Source organism: Tenrec ecaudatus, chromosome 11 (genome assembly GCF_050624435.1).
Source record: "Tenrec ecaudatus isolate mTenEca1 chromosome 11, mTenEca1.hap1, whole genome shotgun sequence".
Lineage (NCBI taxonomy): Eukaryota > Metazoa > Chordata > Mammalia > Afrosoricida > Tenrecidae > Tenrec > Tenrec ecaudatus.
In genome coordinates, this window is record NC_134540.1 from 56,807,648 (window position 1) to 56,828,583 (window position 20,936).

At 41.0% G+C, this 20,936-nt stretch overlaps 1 protein-coding gene across 2 annotated transcripts; it reads left to right on the forward strand.

Annotated features, from left to right (window-relative positions):
* Window positions 1-17,718: 17,718 nt before the first annotated feature.
* Window positions 17,719-19,893, forward strand: LOC142460718 (regenerating islet-derived protein 3-alpha-like). 2 transcript variants are annotated; one of them, XM_075562514.1, is made up of 5 exons: window positions 17,719-17,794; window positions 18,386-18,504; window positions 18,671-18,808; window positions 19,416-19,542; window positions 19,826-19,893. In XM_075562514.1, exons 1-5 carry the CDS (start codon window positions 17,719-17,721, stop codon window positions 19,891-19,893), a joined length of 528 nt encoding a protein of 175 aa, XP_075418629.1. The 2 variants fall into 2 exon arrangements, with proteins under 2 accessions (XP_075418629.1, XP_075418630.1); XM_075562515.1 differs by lacking the exon at window positions 18,671-18,808.
* The last annotated feature ends 1,043 nt before the right edge of the window (window positions 19,894-20,936 follow it).

Below are 20,936 nucleotides of genomic sequence, written 5' to 3' on the forward strand. Positions count from 1 at the left end.
TAATGTTATTAGATTGTTGGCTTTGCAATGTGTGGGTTGTTTGAAAATCTGGTGGGAGTCACATTCCTAGACCTCTGTAGGACATATCTGTTTTATATTTGATATTTATTTTGAAAGGGACAACAAAAATTTTGAAACAAAACCAGTGCAGAATTGAAATAAGTTAAGATAAATTACTCCATCTGATTTTCCAGAGGAAAAAAAGTTAATGTAGAATGTGAGACGACAGGGGATACTTCCATTTAAAAATGAGCATCCGGTAATTCCCAAGCATTGGAAGAGATTCATAATATAAACAATCTTTCAGCAGAGAAGTTCACAGAATATGACTTTCCCTGATCTTAATGGCACATTCAGAGGATTGAGGTTATAAAGAAATATTGTAGATTGTTTTAATTGTGGCATAAGGAAAGAAGAGAAAAATAAAGGGGAAACGGAAAGAAAATGGAAAGAAGAGAAAGCGAAGAAAATGGCAATGTCCCTGCTAGCCAATCAGCAGTGTATGACGTCCACATAACTTTAATTTTGGGGCCTCCTCTCTCAACTCCACTTCAGCTGATTAGATTGATTTGTTCCCTGCTTTCTGATCCAGGCTCAGCTTTTTCTGAATAATAAGTAGTGTTTTACCTAAATCCTTGGGCCAGCATATAAATATGAATGGTTACAATAAATTTGTCATCTGGGACTGCAAACAATGAAAAATAAAAACTATTCCAATAATATTTGCCACTAAGTATGCACGAATGGCCAGATAGGAATATTTGAATCATAGGCAAGTTGAAAGCTATAGGAACAGGCACTAAGGATAAACATAGGAAGCTAGCTGATGTGAAGGAAACGAATCTGAATTCAGAAACAGGGAGGAAAGAGGACCAGAATGAAGCAAGGCTGGAAAATAATCAACAGAGAAGACAAATTTATATCTAACCATGGCTTATATGTACTTGGGGGCGTGCAAGCCCCCTGATTACAGGTAGACACACATCACGGGAAGGGGTAGTACCATAGGAAATGCAGCAATGGGAGTGGGTCAATCTAGGGGTGTACATGCAATAAGAAGGAGAGGGATTAGGGGTACACATGTGACAAGATGGGTGGATCCTAGATTCATGATTAGAGCCTAACCTTGGTTGTCACCGAGCTGGTTTGACCTATTGTGATATCTCCAGGGAAACAATCCCTGTCCTTAGCAGCAGGGTGTGAGCCCCACCTATGGTGGACTAGACAGTAGTCTGATTGCTGTGGAAGGCTGATGCCTTTAGGGAGATTATCTCTAAACATCTGACCTCCCACCATATACTGGCCAGAAACCTCTTAGGTTTGGCATATATGTGGGGGAGAAAAACTGGGGAAAAGCCTTTTTGATTCCCACACTTGTCAATTTTAATAGTGTGTTGTTGTGACCAAAGATAATTTTCCCTTGAATTAATCAACTACATAATCACATTTAAGAGAATTTAATAGACATATAAAATTCATGAAATAAATTAAAGTTTACATTAGATATTGTCAAATATGTTTTAGTAAGTGTATAACATAAAAGAGAAAATGGAATAAGCAATGCATTAATCTGGGTTGACAAAAGAAACAAATTCATATACACTCATATGTGTATAAGAAAGAGATTTATATACAAGAGCAGTTGAATATTGCGAAACCATCTCAGCCCAGTCCAGTTCAACTGCATAAGTCTGATATTAGCTCACACTTCTGATACCAATCTATAAAGTCATCTTCAGACTCATGAAATACTTGCAATGATGCTGAATGCAGGAAGATCACAGGCCAGTGGGTGGAAGGTCTTGTGGATCCAGTGGCAGTATAAGTATCTCAGTGCTCTCAGGAGTCTCCACATGGCGTCTCTGGCTCCAGAGCTATGGCTGCACTAGCATTGTTCCATCAGGCCCATCATTTGTAATGTCTCTTGGAGAGGGAGCATGTGTCCCGCCTCCAGTGAGCTATTTATCTCCATAGTGCCTCCAAATGAGGTCATCAAGCTTCGACCTCATTGACAGTCTGGACTCTGCCCTTTCACTCTTAATAGTCTCAAGTTGACACCAGATTATGTAACTACCACACCATCTATTGTACCTATTTATTCATCAGCCTGGAGACTTAAAGATTGGAGTTCAAATGTTAACTTACTAAAGGTCTTTCTTGGTATACAAAAAGCTCACGAGAAGGTTTTTGTTGTAGTTGTTGCTCCGTGTGTGTGTGTGAGTAGGGAGATATATTTAAATATTTAAGGCTATGTAATGAAGTATTTGATTGTGATTGTGTAAAACTATGTAAGGAATTAGTTTAAGCATTAATTGTCAATATATAATGTAATGGGAAAATGACAAATGTATAGTTAGCAATTTTAAAAGTTTTTTTAACAGAAGAAATTGTCATCACCATCATCTGACACCAATTGTGACGTGGCACCGTGAATGATTGATTGACTTTTGTTAGTTGTGAATAAGGCAGTATCTTCAGTTTACTCCTTCATTTTCATCTACCTTTACTTTTTATTTTTATAGTGTGTTGATGAGCCGCAGGAGAGGTCTACACATATTTTTTTCCTTTATCCAGGTAGGGATGCCTAATGAATGGCTCTACTTTGATTTCATGTTCCCTGTCCCCTCTACCTGTATCTCACAAGTTACCATGCTCTGGACTCAAAAGCTCTGGCCCTTCTTCACTATTTCTTCCTCATGATTTCTAGGTGCCTAATATTTTTTCTTAATTGATTAGGGACATGGGGAACTGGGCATTTGGGTGTTGCTGAAGAAAAGCCTACATGTACCTTTGCCTTGGAATGTTTGCGGAATGTTTACGGGAAGAGGCGTTATCAGTGACCAATCCCAGAGTGTACCAGGAAGGGGCTCATCTGAGCCGGGATTTCCCTCTGTCATTGCTGACAGTTATCATTTGGGGACCTCTGACCTTGTACCCTGAATGCTCCCTTGAATTTATGCCGAGAATCCTCACTGAAACACTGCTATAAAAGCCTGGCAAATTGCCTGGCCTGACAGACATCCTAGACACAACTGGCAAGGTGAGTAGCTGGTATTGGAGGAGTGTTCTTTGACTGGGATATTGTCTTCACGTCTAGTGGAAGGGAGCAGGTGATATTCTTTATGAGATCATCAAATAGCTTTGAGAATGTTAGATGAGTTAAGTCTGCTTTGGCATAATTAGTTCTACAGAATGTTGGGGTGTGTGTGTCCCATAGTTGCATCCTCCCTGAAGAACTTAGATTAAGGGGCCAAAAGTAAGGTAGTAAAACTTTTCCTCTCCGCCTCTTTGAACTACCTTTCATAATTTTTTCTGCAAAGATCACTCATTTGTTCCTTCAGTGAGAGATTTACTGTTTACTGCTCAGCATGGCACACGCAAACTCACGTTTGAATCTGAGCTCTGCCTCACGCTCCTATGTCTGAGCCAAGGTAAACTCTACCCCATCCCCCCAGCTCCCAGCACCTCTTCAGCCCTCCCTCTATCTTGTGCATATTAGTCTACTTTGGAGAAGTCAGTTTAGTGATGTTTGCTCCTCTAATTTCCTTGTAATAATAATATATCTTCACTTATTAGGAAGATTGGAAGAGAATTTTAAAGTACCGTTTCCTCTTCACCATAAAGTTGACTTATTCCTCTGATATCAATTCTGTCCTTCTCCATCCTCGTGCTCACAACTAAAATCTCAACTCAGATGCACATATGAGGATGGAGGTAAGTACAAGTTCAGTGACAAGACGGACAAATGTAGATAGCTCTAATATGTACAGAAAACAATCTAGAAAAGCAGAAGGTTTCAATGTAAAGATGAAGACGTCATGAAAGAGATAATGTGGGACACATTTCACTACTTCATTTGGCTCATAGGGTTGGATAGAGCAGCAGCTCTCAACCTATGGGTGGACCCTTTCACAGGGCTCCCAGATTCATAACAGTAGCAACATTACAGTTATGAAGTAGCAACGAAAATAATTTTATGGTTGGTGGCTCACCACAACATGAGTAACTGTATTAAAGGGTCGTAACCTTAGGAAGGTTAAGCACCACTGGTGTAAAGGACTGAATGAGAACATTAAGGGGTAGTTGGAAAAGAATGAGAAATTACTCCATATCAATCTGTATCTTTTTGTTTTTTTAATGGAGTCTCATGGGAAACTTCCTCACTTCCCATCCTTAAACCTATTCTATGGTGTTCCTTTATAATCCCTTATCATTTATCCCCTTTATCATTTTGCAGGCCTTTTGGCCCTGACTGAGCATCTCTCTCCCCGGATTAGCTGCCCAGAAGGCTCAAATGCCTATGGCTCCTACTGCTATTACTTTAACGAGTACCTGAGACCTGGGTTGATGCAGATGTAAGTGGGGGGGATACTTTGGGAGCAATTCCTGGGAAGCACGTGGGTATAAATGCAACATTTTGGGGTCTGTATCATTTTTCATGTGCCTCTGTGATCTCAGTGTGATTGGAATGGTTACGTAGTCATCCTCTCATTCGATCCAGACACCTCCAGGTGGATTTTTCATCGTGCACGATTCCAGCAGAGTGCAGTCTTCCATGACAGCATTCTTAGGAACCATCCTTGAGTACCTCTTCCCTAACCCATCACTACATACTGACTGCTCTCTTGTTTTCCCCTCTTACAGTTGCTTTGCCAGAACATGCATTCTGGCCACCTGGTATCTATGCTAAACCAGGCTGAGGCCAAATTTGTGGCTTCCCTGGTCAAAGAGTCTGGCACTAATGACCTCAATGTGTGGGTTGGCCTTCGTGATCCCAAAAGGTGAATTTTTCCATTTTTCCTTTTTGATGCACAGTTTTGTAAGAGACAGAAATGTTGAAGTTATGTGTCAATTCCAAGAAAACGATTATTGCCTGAACAAGAAAAATCTATTCTTTTCAAATTGTATGGAGTCTTATAAACACTCTGGAAACTAGATATCAACTGGTAGCTGAATTACATGAGTGTCCCTGAGGTCCATGAATAGCCATTCTGTCTGCTTCCAGCAAAGTATTTTTGTATAAATACTTTGTATTTTTACCAACTCCAATGGAATTTTGCTACACTCTGAGTTACAAGGGACCCATTTACAGACAGTGCAAATGGGAACCAGAGGAAGAATCTGCTGCATTTATAGCACAATTGAGTCCTCAATGATGGTATAAATATTCATTCAAGAAAGTCAGGCATGCCTTTAATAGTACCCTATTCTGGGGCTCCACATCAAGTCCAGATCCCTTATTATTTAGTTGGACCAAAGAATGAGCTGCACATTCCACGAATGGGGAAAACTCAGACGTAGCGGTAACCTCAAAAGAACTCAATTCCACTGATTCAATTTCCACTAATAGTGACCCTTCAGGACAGGGTAGAACTGCCCCCTGTGGATTTTTGCGACTGTAATTCTTCAGAGAAGTAGAAAGATCCATCATTCTCCCTTGATGGTTTCAAACGAGTGACTTTGCAGTTAGTGGCCCAACAGGTATCCACTTCACCATCAGCGCTGCATCAGATGTAGAAGTAAGGAAGGGCAATGTGTTCAGGCAGGGGCCAGCTCATGTCATTCTTTGTTATGCCTGTTACTAAGTATGCACATGGGCCTGTGTATCCAGCTCTCTCAGAGTGTATGCCAACCCTCTTATTGTCTCCTGCATTCCAGAACCGCCACTGGCACTGGAGCAGTGGCTCCTTGGTATCTTACAAAGCCTGGGCAATCGGAGCCCCAAGCAGAGTCAACCCTGGTTATTGTGTAAGCCTGACTTCCAACACAGGTGAGAGACAGAGAGCTCAACCCCGGCAGTTACTCTCACCCTCCTCTTTTCTACTTCTTGAGGTGGTCCTGAAGATGGGCAGGGATGGGAAGGTGATCCTTTTTAAGGAAATCAAATCCATTTTCTCTCCTGTAATTTGTATTGCCCTGAGGACGATAGTTTAAAATAGGGATCACTAGCTCTCCTGTGATCTTCACCGAGTTACTCTCATGGCTTGCAGGTTTCCAACAGTGTGAGGCTTCATTCTCGTTTGTCTGCAAGTTCAAAAACTAGAGGAAGCTGCACAGTGGAAGTGTCCAAGTGTCCTGGTTTTACCAGACTCAAAACTGGAAGTGGACAATGCTTCCCTTTCCAACTGTGACCGCACCTCCCATTGCTGGATTACTGTGTCTGCCCCGCAGTGTCTCCTCGGAAGCTGGTCCTGGGAACAAAGAACCATAAAACTAAAGATATTTCACCCCAAATTGTTTTCATCTGCAATCATTATTTTACTAAGTGGTTGGTGTGGGAGTGATTTGCCTACCTGAAGATTCCTTTGGATCAGCCATTTTTTTAAAAACTCTACCAACACATCATACATGTTAAATGGAAATGTTTATAAATATGAGATGGGCCCTTAAGTGACAATGTTAAGAAGTAAAAAATTCCACTTCCAAATCAAATATTTGCATGGGTTCTTCAAAAGATACAGTCATTATTAGATTAATATCTCAGCCATGTGGGAGTTGATTGGTACTCTGGAAATGTTAACATTCCTAGGATTTCTGAAAAGAATGTCTTTCTTATGTGTGAGATTTATTCTGAAAAGGCCAACAACAAACTGAAGAAAATCAATGCAGGATTACCAGACATTTTGATTAATTAACTAATCAGATTTCTCAGAAATATTTCATGTAAGGTTTGGAAAGATACATCAATTTAAAGGTTATGATCTAGTAATTTTCAAGTATTAGAAGAAATTCACAGTCTACGAAACTCTTTCAGGCAAAAGGGAATTCACTTTATATGTGAATTGCCCTCACTTTAATGGTAATCCATAGATGCTTGTTTCTGACTCAGGCTCAGATTTCCTGAATATCAATTCCCATAGGTGAGCACCAGAACATTTTTATGGTTCCAATAGATCTATCATCCTGGCTCCAAACAATAAAAATTAAATCCTCTTCCAATAATAATTGCCACAGGGTGTGCATGAATGAAAACTTAGGAACACTTGAAGTCTTATGGAAGCTGATGGCATTTGAAGTAGACCCTAACTCTTTCTCAGAGGAAGCTGGTTGACACGAAGGAAACTGATCTAAATGAAAATGCATGGAATAGGGAAGAACCGAAGGGAGAAGGGGGTGGAGAATAATCCAGGGAGAAGAAAAACACAGGAAAAGTAGAGGGAAGAGAAGGAGAAATGTGTCACCTTTTCATGAAGGATTTTTAAAATTTTATTTAAAGGAGGATCTCCTTTATTTCTTTTATAAATCCTTTCATTGGGGGCTGTTACAGCTCTTCTATCCATCCATCAATTGTATCAAGCACATTTGTACATATGTGGCCATCAGCATTTTCGATTTGTTTTTCCTACTTTAGCTTTGGTATCCACTCCTCTTTTTTCCCCTCCCTTCCCCTCTCCCACACTCATTAATCCATGATAAATTGTTTGTTTTCATATCATAAACCGTCCACTGTCTCCCTCACTCATATTTCTGTTGTTCATCTCCCTGGTGGGGTGGGCAAGGGTTATAAGTCAATTTTTGCGATTGGTTCCCCCTATCGCCCCTTGTCCCCCCAGTTTCCCCTTACCCTCATGGTCTTGCTACTCCCATTACTGTTCCCGGAAAGGGAGCAGGGTGTAATCTGTCCTGGATTCTGTGTGTCGAGACCTCTTATCTGTACCAGCTCTGGTCATCCTGGTTTGTAAGGTAGAACTGGGGTCATGATGGTGGGTGCGGGTGTGTGTGCGGGGGTGTGTGGTGTGGCTGTAGCATTGAAGAACAGATGAATGTTATGTGTTTCGTTGGTGCTATACTTCACTCTGGCTGACTCATCCCTTCCTTGTGACCCTCTTATCCTTCTATGAGGGGATGTCCAATTGTCTACAGATGGACTTTGGGTCTCCACTCCGACCCTACTCTTTCGCATCAGTATGATTGTTTTGGGTCTTCTGATGCCTGATACAGGTTGGTGTACTTCTTCCATGTGTGCTTTGTTGTTTCCCTGCTAGATGGCCAATTGTTTAATTTGAAGCCTTTAAGACCCCAGACACTATATTATATATTTAATAGCTGAGCATATTCAGCTTCCTTAACCATATTTGCTTATGCACCCATTTTGTCTTCAGTGAGCATGCCAGGATGAAGAGTATCACAGAATTTCAAGTTATTAGAACAAAGTGTTCTTGCATTGAAGGAGTACTTGAATAGAGGTCCAATGTCTGTCTGCTTCCTTAATACTTAACATATAAATATATGTGCATAGGCCCATATCCCTATTATTCTATATTAATATATTTACATATGCACATGCCCATATTTATACCTCTACAAATGTCTTTTGCCTCCTAGTGGTTTCCTTTATTCCCTTTTACTTTCCTCCTGCTTCACTATCATGTTCGACCTTCATTCGGCTCTCAATAATCTCACACTCCTCCTGATGGATATTTCAAATTCACGGAAGGATGAGTGGAATGAAAGAGAGGGAATGAGGTATATATAAAAACTGAAAAGAAAAAAACCCCACAATGGATGGGCAAATAATAACTAAGAATTTTGTACTGAGCATGTATTTGAAATAGAAATAAAACATGCTTTATATTAAACCTGAGCTAGTAGAATAGTATTCCACAGGCAGAATACTAACATTAAAAGGGGACAGAGATACAAAGAAATTGGCTTCATGTGGTTAGCATGATGGAAGTTCACTGGAATTAACAATTTTCAAATAAAAATTTTTCAAATTAACTAAAATGAGCATGTATTATCTCAACTTTTCATGGTTCCTCTATGAAATCACCTCATAACATAATAAAATCAGCATGCTAGTTGATTATACAAGGTATATGAAAGAAGTCAACTGAGTAAATTAGTATTTGGCATTTTAAAAGTAGCATTATCTGGAATGGTGTCAGGTGCCATCAAGTCAGCAATGCCTCGCAGTGACCCTATGCACCACAGAGGGGAATGCTCCTTGGTCCTGCATGCTCCTTACAAGAATTCGTATAGCTGAGCCATTGTGGCAGCCACGGTGCCATTCCATCTCCTTCAGGGCCTTCCTTTCCTTGGCTGCTTTTCCACGTTACCAGGAATGATGTCCTTCTCCCGGGGCTGTCCTCGATTGGCAATATGTCCAAAGTATGTAAGATCGAGTCTAGCCCCGCTTGCCTCTGAGGAGTACTCTGGCTCCACTTCTTCCAAGACAGACCCGTCTATCCTTTTAGCAGTTCAATTACTTTCAATAGTCCCCAGCACCACAATTCAAATGCATCTGTTCTTCTCCACCCTTCCTCATTCACTGCCCAATTCTCACACTCATATTAGGCAATGGAAAATACCATGGCTTGGGTCAGGTGCACTTAGTTCTCAAAGTAACATCCTTGCTTTTCAGTACTCTAAAGAGGTCTTGTGCAGCAGATTTATCCAATGCAATGTTTTTTGATCTCTTGACTGCTCCTTACATGAGCATTCACTGTGGATTCCAGCAAGACAAAATCCTTACATCTTCAACCTTGTCTCCATTTATCATGATATTACCTCTGAGTTGTAATTCCTAATGAAGGCTACAATCATTGATGTTCATCAGCAAGTAATTCAAGTATTTCTTACTTCCAGCAAGCAAGTTGGCAACATCTGCATTTTGTGGCTTGTTAATATGTCTTCCTCCAGTCCTGATCCCACAGTCATTTTCAAACAGGCTAGTCTCTGATGATTTACTCAGCACACAAATGGAACAAGTATTGTAAGAGGCTACAACTCTGTCAGACACTGTTCCTCATTTTAAACCATGAAACATCCCCTTGTTCCAGTTGCTCACAAGTTCTGCATGTGCACAGTGAAGTGTTGTGCAATTCCCCTTTAATGTCAAGGTTATTGATAGCCTATGATGGTCCACACAGTCAAATGCCTTTGCAAAAGTCTATTGTGTGCTCTCTAGTTTTGTTTTTACCACAATACCAAGGACATATTGTCTACTCTATTCCTCTGTGGGAGTTACATAACCTGTTGTCAATTTTAGACTTAAGAGTGAAGGGGTGGAAGTGTACCCTGTCAACCAAGTCACAGCTTGATGACCTCATTTGGAGGTGCTAAGGAGATAAATAGCTCGCTGGAAGCGGGACACAGGCTCACTCTCTGTGAGACATTTCTGGAGCCCTGGAGCTGAAGGAGCCAGGTGGAGACTCCTGCCCACACTGAGACGCTTCCACTGCCACTGGATCCACAAGACTGTTCACCCACTGGCTTGCGAATTTCCTACATTCCGCATCATTGCATGTGTTGCGTGAGTCTGAAGAAGACTTTTCAGAATAATATCAGACATATGGGCTAAAATCCAACTTAAAGACTTGATCTGGGCTGAGCTGGGATGGACAGCAAATGGACAGACAAGCGGTGGTGTGATATTGGTACAGGCAAAAAAAGAGAAAATTAGAGTGTGGGTAAAAATGAAGAATTTTTCCTGGTTTTCTACATTTACTTAAAAATTTAAGTTGTTTTGGGAGCATCGTGGACATGGTCATAATCAAGAGGGAGTGTTTACGAGATTGTTTAAAGAAACCAGTCGATCATGAGAACTGGATGGGTTAGATGTGGTGGTGCTGAAGGAAGGAAATGAACACATTTTGAGAGTTGAGGAAAGGACACTGAAGCAAAATTAACTTCAAATCAAATTCTGGTACTTAGTAACTGTTTATTCTTGGAAAGGCTTCTTAACCTCTGTGACTTTAGGTTAACTTATTTGTTAACTATGGATTTAGTAATACCTGCACCTCTGAATAAGTGTTGGTGCTAACCACAAGGTAGTGTATTATGTGCCACGAGTCAGGTCCCATCCATAGCAACTCGATATACAACAGGACAAAACCCTCCTGGTCGTGCCCCGTTCTCACAATTGTTCCTGTGCTTGAGTCATTGTTCCAGCCACTGTGTCAGTCCACCTCATTGAGGGCCTTCCTCTTTTTCACTGTCCTCCTCCAAGGACTGGTCTCTCCTGAAAACATGTCCAATATATGTCAGATGAAGTCTCCTCATCCTTGCTTCTAAGAAGCAATCCAGCTGTACTTCTTCCATGACAGACTTGTTTGTCCTTCTGGTAATCCATGGTAGTTTCAATGTTCTTCACCAGCGCCACAATTCAAATGCAACAAACCCTCTTCTCATCAATTCCCGAGGCTATCTGCCCTCAAATATTTACTGCCTAGAAAACCCTATAAAGAGTCTTGGTGTTGTGTATAGGGTCACTATGGGACAGAACCGACCACTGGCCACCTAATAACAACAAGAACTTTGTGGTTAGAACAACTGAGAGTACTACTATCCTTGTAGGTTTCTGAGACCTTATAGAAATAGAAAGCCTCATCTTTATCCTGAGGGTTGACTGTTGCTTTTGAACTGCTGACCTTGGGGTGAGCAACCCAATGCATAATCCACGGTGCCACCAGTCTACACCATCAATTACTATTGTGGGTTTTACCAACTGACTACAGGGAGATGGCCAACAATATCACAGATCAGTCATAGAATGAGGTCAGAGGGCAGATCTTTTAATATCCTAAAGATAACACAATACATATTGAAGGGATGAGCCATAAATCTTCCTTGGAAAAAGTCATCACTCTGAAACAAAGCAGTTGCCAGCAACACTCTCACTTTTATTACCTCCATTTGGAGTTCGTTTGTTTGTTTGTTATGCCTAACAGATATATTTCCAAACTGTGATAATGGCTCTGTTTGTCCAGCTAGTATCTGCTAGGACAGCAAATATTTAATATCCAAATTGTATGACATGCGCACACATTCACATTTTATACCAACTAACCTATTCATTATTCTACAAAGACTTGAGAACATACAAGGAGAGTCCCAGCTGTCATTTTTCACCTTTTGGAAATGTCTTGATAGTTGGAAGACTAAAGTGAGGGAAAAAAGAAGTGAAGGATGTCACGAAAACACTGGATGTATTACAGGCAGAAGAGGAAGCGTGCCAGGAGACAAGTCTTGTTTAGTAAAGAAACAACTTTTTAACCTGTCTTCAGTATTTGATGTAATCAGGTTGCCACACACTTTAGAGGCTAGAGAGTTGGACTTGGATGCTCTTAGACGGAGAGAGGAACAACAGCCTATGTTGACTTTGAATCACTTCCAATGGTTGTTCCTCCCATAGTTGACCCTTTTGGAGAATGAAAGACCAAAAATTCAGTATCACAACAATATGCAATCTACCACAATTTGACAGCTGGCAAGAAAAAGTAGTGGTCAGACCAGATAGCAGAAAAAATGCAGCATTGGAGCCCGATGGTACAACAAAGAACCCGGAAGGGTGATACGGAAAGCCCACAATGTGATGGCATACTGCAAAAAGACCTCAACTTTGACAGGGCTGTAGGGACGGTCTTCCTGAATAAGTGATGTCTAAGTTGGAGATTAAATGATGATTAATAATAAGCTAGGGAAAGGATGGGGGGAAATCTGTTTAATAAACAGAACAGAGCTTGGGTCAAATGCTTGACGCTCGATGGAATGCAGCAACCTCAAAGCACGATGTTCTCTACATTGGCTCCACCCTTTCAGATTCAGGTGAATCCAGAAGAAAGTATCCAAAGGAACACTTTGCGTCAACAACTCTCTAATTCTTGGAATCTGAATTTACTCTTCCACATCCCATTCTAGGAGTTTGAATGCAGAGTAAATCCTGAATTCCTCATGCAAAATTATCCTTGTCTATTCTACAAATCTATTCTGTAACCTGAGTTTGTACATTGATTTCAGTTCAGCAGGGGCATATAACCCAATTTTGGAAACCTGCTCATTAACCCTTGATAAATTCCTTCCCTAAAAATGGATATTCCTAATTATTTTTCAGATTCCATAAATTCAATATCCATTTCTGGACGTTTAAAATCGCAGCCGCATCCAGGTTTTGACATTTATCATTGAGCAAATTCTTAATAGAGTTTGGTTTGTATTCCTTTCTGTGGTTTACTGTGCTGGATTTGGAATGCTCTTCTCCTTTCTCTACATTCTGTTCCCTTTTAGACATGCTGGTTGTGCTAGTCCAGGTAGACTGGAGAAATAAAACCAGAGATGCTCATATGTGTGTAAGAGAGACTTTTATATCAAAGAGCAATTGTATATTCAGCAAACATCCCAGCCCAGTCCAGGTTAAGCCCATAAGTCTGGTATTAGCCCATATGTCCAATATTAGTCCATAAATTTCTCTTTAGACTCATGCAACACTTGCAATGATGCCAAATGCAGGAAGATACCGAATGCAGCCAGTGGGTAAAGTCTTGTGGATGCTATGCTGGTGGAAGCATCTCAGCCCTGGTTACTCCAGCTCTCTTAGTGTGGCTCTTTAATAGGAAGGTGAAGCAGAGAGAGAGAAGAGTTTCCTGCCTCCAGGAGGAGGAGCGGCAGTCCTAGTCATGAGACGGCCATTCTCTCAAGGAGGGATCACCAGGCTGTGTCCTGATTGACAGGGTAGACTCCAACCCTTCACTCTTATTTATCAAGTTGACATGAAATGGTATGACTACTACACTGGTTTCACATAGTCCACTGGGTTCTCCCCCATAACAGATGGATTTTTGTATTATGAACTGCAATTAAGCTCTTGCAATTCCAAGAGCTAGAATAAGTAGAAGAGGTGCTACCTTACAGAATCTAGAAAAATATGAATTATTTGTTACAAAGAAAAAATACCATTCAGATCTTATGTTCGTGTACACATATATCTTTGTGATCTATGCATCTACAAGAAGTCCATATGAGAACCTGGAGGCTTGTGGCCAAAATCCAGACGAAATGATTCAGAGCATATTCTGTCTGCTTTCAAAAATTAATGAGAACTATATTCCATGCAGCAAATGTCTTTGTATGAAATGACATTTAAACTCTGCAGGAAAGGCAGAAAAAGTAAATAACCAATCACCCATGGAAAGTCCATTAACAGGAAGCAAATAAGATGCTCTAAAATTAATGAAACCATCAAATGGGGTGAGATATTTTAAAAACCTACCATGTCAGGGAGGAATTAATTGGATCTTTTCAGAATTTAAGTCATTGCCACTGGATCCCTGAGGAATTTTAATTCAAAGAATAGAGCACGGGTATAAAAATGGAGTAAAAGTGGAGCAGAATTCAGTGCTTAGTTTGAAATGACCACTAACTTGCAAAGTGACCTGGGCAAAGTCTGTCTCTCTGATCCTGAAATTCTTTGCTGTAATGTTAAAATCTCTGCCCTGCATACAGGGTAATTTTAATGTTCAATAGAAATACCGGATAGCATTGATTGCCCATTTAAATGTTGTATAAATCAAATCAATATTTGAGGTCACTTCTTCCAGATGAGTTGTTATAAAGAAAAAGACACAATCTGATTTATTTATTAGATAAAAAGGCATTGATGCTATTGTACCTTGAATCAGGAAAGAGTATCTGAGAAATTCATTGAGCACACTTGTTTTTTTTAGTATACATTAGGTTAATATAGCTTAGCAAATAATCACACTCAGCTGTCAGTCAGAGTTTCCCTGGTGTTTTCAATCCCTCCCATGGATGGATATCAGGAACCTTGATTTTCTGATCGCCAGCCTTCTAAAATTCAGATCCAATGCAAAGGTAAATTAAAAGCCTCAGGACAAAAACATTCCTCTCTTATTTTTAAAGAAAGAAATGGCCTTGACCAAAGGCTAATACTCTTTCTGTATATATATTTTTATTTCCCAATCTGCTTCCTTTAGAGAGCATGGACATCCACAGTGGGGGAATGCGCTCTCTCTCACCATTTCCTCACTGTGTCACTGAGTAGTAATGCATGAGCCCTCATCTGCTACATGGTCCGTGGCATGCTGCCACACCACCAACCAGTGACTGGAGACGCACCCCTTTTCAGCTTCCTGCCCCACCACCCAGCTCCCCCATGACTGATAGTGCATGCTCTCTTACCATTCAACCACAGATCAGAGGGACTAACCCCCTCCATCCAGCGTAGGTAATCAGCAATTTCAGTTCCCGTAGGTAAACTAGACATCTCTGTAGCCCCACTGCAACCTCATGGCCATGGGTAATGTGCAAGTTCTGAGTTCACAGCCTGATGACTCTGTCATTCTGTGTCATTCAAGGTCCTCCTCTCTTTTACTGATGCTCTACTTTACCAAGGGAGATATCCCTACCTCATGTCCTCATATGCCCCTCTTGGTAACACTGTAATTCAAATGCATTAATTCTTCTTCAGATTTGCTTTTTCAATGTCCAGCTTGCACATGCTCATGGGACAATTGAAAATGTCATGGCTTGGGTCACAGTAATTTTCCTGTTGGACCATCCTCTCAAAGGGTCTTTGTAGCCCATTTACCCAATGTAATGTGTCATTTGATCTTTCTATTGCTGCTTCCAAGAACATAGAAACATTGAGTTTTCAGTCTTCCTAATTTAATATTCAACTCTTTTATTTACTATAATTCCCATTTTAAGTTTCCTTTTCTTATCTTTCAGTAAAATTGTTAAATAGAATCAGTGAGTCTGGGATATCTTGCAAATTTCTAATACTTAATGAAATGTTTTCAATGTTTTACTTTTTAGTCTTTGTAATTCACTGCTTCAATGAAACTCATTGGTTATTGCTGAAGAGTGTGATTTTTCCTTTTAAATTGCCATATTTTTTCTTTCATTTTTTAAATTTAAGAATTTCACTAAAAAATGTTCACAATAAATGATCCTACATTTATGGGGATAAATCTACTCTCTAGTAATTTATTTTGTACATCAGTGGATTGAATTGCTTACTATTTTGCTACATCTATGTTCTTAAGCCAGATTGGTCATGAATTTACCTTTTGATGTTGATTCTTAATTTTTTTATTCTCAGTTTTTTCATAAAAATATTCAGGTAAACTCAAAATAATGATGAAATGAGTCCCAGTATATATTTTACCGAACCAAAACAATCACCACCACTCTTATTTCAGAGGATCGCTAATATTTAAATATGCATGATAATATACTTTTAGAGAGAATACTGTTTTCTAGGATTTATTTAAAAGTGTATTATTATTTAGCTCTAAATATTAGCAGTCCTCTGAAATAGAACTACAATATCATAGTCATACCTAAAGTCTTAGAAAAAAGTTTCACAAGATTTGTGAAAAATAAATATTACCTTAATTCCATTTTAGATGAACTTTTTGAAGCCCCTTTGTGCAATACTTTAACATAATCAAATACGCAATTTCCCCCAAATTTTCTCACAAAATTGTTTCTCATTTAGTCAGTTGAGTTCAAGTGTAAAAATTGGTCCACAGAAACTGCATCCTATTGAAGTCAATAGCTTTGTTCATATGAAAGTGAACGTGAGTTAGTTGTTGACGAAGCGTACCATCATCAAGTTGACGCCGACAGATACATCAAACATAAAGTGCCCTTCTTTTGATGTCTTCTTCCCCTTGACTTTCCTCTGCCTCAATTTTTTCTTCAATATTTGACTTAGTTATCTAATGCTGCCATAACCACATGTGTGTAGCCTGAACAAACAAACGCATTCTCTCACTGCTTAGGAGGCTTGAAGTCAACACTCAGGACACCAGCTCCGGGGGGAGGGGGCTGGGGGGGGGTCGCGGGGGTCTCCTTTCTTGCTCAGTCAGTTGTAGAAGAAGGAATTCTTGACTCACATCAACATCTGTGTGGTCAGCATTTGGGGAGAATCTCTACACACCTCTGCATTAATCTTCCTGTGGATCCATGAGGGACCAAAGAATGTTCTCAATTCCAGGTTCTCTCTCTTTTTCTTTGTGGTAGGACTTCCCCTGATCTCTGCTCAGCTATCTAATTATTTTTATATTTCAAAAGAAAGTGACTCCATTTCTTTGACCCACTTGACAGCCAGCTAATCCTTCAGACTGCATCCTATCTCATTAGCATAACCACCACTAATCCTACCTCATTAACATTCTAGAGGTTAGGATTTGCAATGCATAGTATAAATATATCAAATTGCGTAATGGGATTAAATATGTCTTATGGAGAATCATGGCCTAGAAAAATTGACATATATTAGGTAGGAGGGGAGGGATAAAACTCAATCCATAACACTTTGTAACACACCAAAATGTGTGCCGTGGGGGCATAATCATTCCTTTAATCTGTCAGAACAAAGCCTACAAAGGATTCTGGAAAAGGGGCAAATTTCAATCGCTCCTGAAGTAAATACTGGACGATTAACAGGAAACAGGCAATATCTGTGCAATTCCCAGCTTCTTCTGGGACAAGTCTCCTCCCTATGGTAGGAATTTCCTTGAATCCATGCCAAATCCTCCCTCGTGCCTTCTGTACCACCTACACATTCCTATTATTGATCTTAATGCCCCTCCCTCTGGTCTGCCTATAAAAGGACAGGCCTTCCTGCCTGACCATCTCAGAGCCCAGGAAGACAGGTAAATGGGATCTACAGGAAGAAGAGACAAATCAGGAGTTTTCCTTCACACACTATATGGGGAAGATACAGGAGGGAACCAGTCTTCCTAGAACATAGAAGTTCAGACTTAGCAAAGGGATGTCTCATGGGAATTAGTGATACGAATTCTATAGTTCTTTTCAGAAGTACGAAAAGGGGTGATGGCCACCCACGTCAATTTATTTCTAGAATATCAAGGAGAAAACAAGAGATAAAATACAGGAGGTCTCTATATTCACTCTCTCTGATTGCCTTTCCTCCAGTGATCTCTGATTTCCTCCTGACACGCAGACATAATGCTGCCTGACATAGCCCTTCCCAGTGTCTTCTGGATGCTTCTCTCTTGTCTGATGCTTCCGCCCCAGGTCCAAGGTAAGATTTTTCTGCTCCTAGCACTTCTTCCCATGTGAATGTTTAGGGGTGTGGGGGTGGGGAAGAAGAAAAAAATCTCCTGTGTGAAATATGTGGTAATGATAAGGTGTATGATTACATAAACAAATGATATGCAATTCCAGCAGCATCATTACTTCCTCCATGTTATTGTGGAAGACATCGAATTAGCTTAATAAGAGTGGAATGGGTCATTTTCTAGTTTGGCAGAACACTCTAATTATAGTTGGTAGGTTGAAGAGATAAGTTATGAAGAGGAAATGATGAGTCACAGAAAGGGTCAAGAGTATAAACAATTATCTAGGAAGAGTTGGACATTGAATAAAGGAGAAAGGTTTTAAAAAGAGAGAAGGAGAGAGGAAGGTGGCCACCATTTCGACAAGCAGTCTCAAGATCAAGAAGTCCTAGGGAAAGAAAAGAAAAGGCCCAGGTCAGATGTGGTCAGGAGTGTGACATCACTCCTCATTCACTGACATCAGGACTGCTTCTTCAGTGCTACCTCCCCACTTTTTATCCCCATTCATCCCATGTTATCTCATGCTGGTCTTCTACCTTGAATCCCCTCTACTCCAGGTGCAGACTCACAGATAAAGCATGAATCTGCACACATCAACTGTCCCAGAGGTTCCAATGCCTATGGTCCCTACTGCTATGCCTTGTTTTTGACACCGAAATCCTGGATCGATGCAGAGGTATGCATGGGAGGCGGGCGTGGAGGCCATGGAGAAAAGTATACGGGAGAACATAGGAGAGAATAATGTCGGGGTGGGGTGGGGTTCATGACATTGCTCACACATCCTTTTCATCTATCCCATCTCTGCTTCTCCCCTGGAATCTCAATTTTCCCTTTCCACTCAGGTGAACTGTCAGAGACAGTCTTCAGGAAGTCTGGTGTCTGTGCTCGATCAGACAGAGGGGGCCTTTGTGGCCTCCTTGGTGAAAAGCGATTCAAGCAACTTTGCAAATGTTTGGATTGGGCTTCATGATCCTACACAGGTGAGCCTGCATTCTCTCCGATCTAAAATAGCTGTTGTGACGCATTCTCAATGTTTGTTCCCTGTGCCTTTGAGGACATTACCCATCGCATCCTGGTGCTCAGATGTGCTGAGTAATATTTGTGAGTAAGGGAAAGCATCGGGGCCAGCTGGAAAGCTGAATTCTGTGAAGGTTCTGGTCTACACCTGAAGCCAACCATTCATTTCAGGGTTTTGACATAATATATGTAGTCTCATAATTCAGAACTCTGAGCTTCACAGATCTGTGGAAACTATGCTGAGGGGATACTAAATGAAGATGTGTTTTATCTTCTGGAAGAATACACATTGTTTTTAGGGATTTGAAGGCAGTCCCCAGTGGTGTGCCACTGACTGTCCTTTAACTAGTGATGTGCTACTATGGGCAATTCTGGTAGTCGTGGCTTTGCAGTTTCCCCAGAGGACCACTTAAAAGAGTGCTATGTAGAAGAGGCAGCTCTGTGGAACATCTTATATAGCAAATCAATTCCGTGATGCTAACTTAGGGATCAGAAATGCTGGCAAAGTGAGTCATGCAAAGAGCATTGTGTTGGCCATGCTCTCACCGTCCTCCATTCTGTACTCTGTAGGGCTTCGAAGCCAATGCAGGTGGATGGCAGTGGAGTAACAGAGACATATTAAATTATTTTGCATGGGAGAGAGATCCCTCCACCTTCTCAAGACTTCACAACTGTGGGATACTTTCACGAAGCACAGGTAATAAACATTACAGGTACTATTTACAGGTGCTATTAAATAAATAAGAGAGGCAGTAAATAATAAAATTCTACTCTTATGGCCATATCCCTATTTCCTTCTATCAGGGGCTGATTTCATATATTTTTTTCTAAGCTAGAAAATACCATGCTGTTTTTCGCTTCTCCCATCCTTTCTCCTCTTGTGAGGATGTAGCTTTGGATCTAGGCTAGAATCTGGGATAACTCCCCCTTGGATGCACAATATCCTAACTCCAATCACCTTAACCTCTCTGTCTTTCCAGGATTCCAGAAATGGAAAGGTTATAACTGTGATCAAAGATTGCCCTATGTCTGCATGTTCAAAAATTAAGACAGGTAGGCAGCTAACAGCAGGGAGTGGCACGATCATAATGGACTTGAGGTCTACCGTGTGAAGACCTAACCAGGAAGGAAATGGCCTCCTCCTCACCCTCAGCTTGATCTCTTCATTGACCTTCTAGTCTCATCCCTCTCCCTCACCCTCATGTTAGGGTTTTTTTGCTTCCTCCGAGAGAAACACTAAAACTGTTATTCAGCAGTTGTTTGCCTTGTGTGTTTCATTCCCTTAAGTACACTCTGGAGAATATGAATTGGTTGCAGAGAAAACATGCTAAGTCTTCTCTACGTGTAAGTTCGAGGAGACGCTGTGTAGAAATGTTCACCAGTGTGTTGGTGAGGAGAATGTGGGCCCTCCCCTCGGCGGATTCGGTGATAGGCCCGCATGCTTCACCTACACAAGCTGTGAGGGTGACACAACACAACTGGCCTTAGGGGACTCTGGTGGTCTTCAGAGAAATACTTCTCAAACTAAGGAGGGTGAAAAATGAGCCTCATGGGTTTTTGCTTTCCATAATTTCTCTAAGAAGAGCGAGAAGGTCGTTTCTGATCTCTGATGTTACAAGGGGCCAGGGGAATGGGGAAAGGAGAGTCAAACGCATCAGCGCAAGGCTGGTTTGTATGAGGCAGAGGTCAGACAAGCCTCCACCCTCCAGCCTTCTTCACCAATCGTAACCCCAGTCGCCCTTCCCATAGCGCTCCTTACTTCTCTTCTGGGTTTGGTAATATAATTCATGGCGATGGCCATACACACACAGAAAATACTCACAACTATGGGGTTTAGCAGGGAAGTTAATGGATTATCATTCAGGATCAGAAGTGCTCAGGCCACAGGTCTTCAGTCAGGACAGCCTCTCTGCAGTGTGCCCACAGACAGATCTTCGCTGGTCCTAGGCCTCTCGATCGCACGGTCCCTTAGACTCTACCCTGCCCAGACGATTGCAGCACTGCTGGAAATGCTCGTGGCCCTCTGGTAACACTGCTCACGGATGTCAAAAGGGCACATCACCCTGCCATGGGCTCAGTTTGGAGACACCT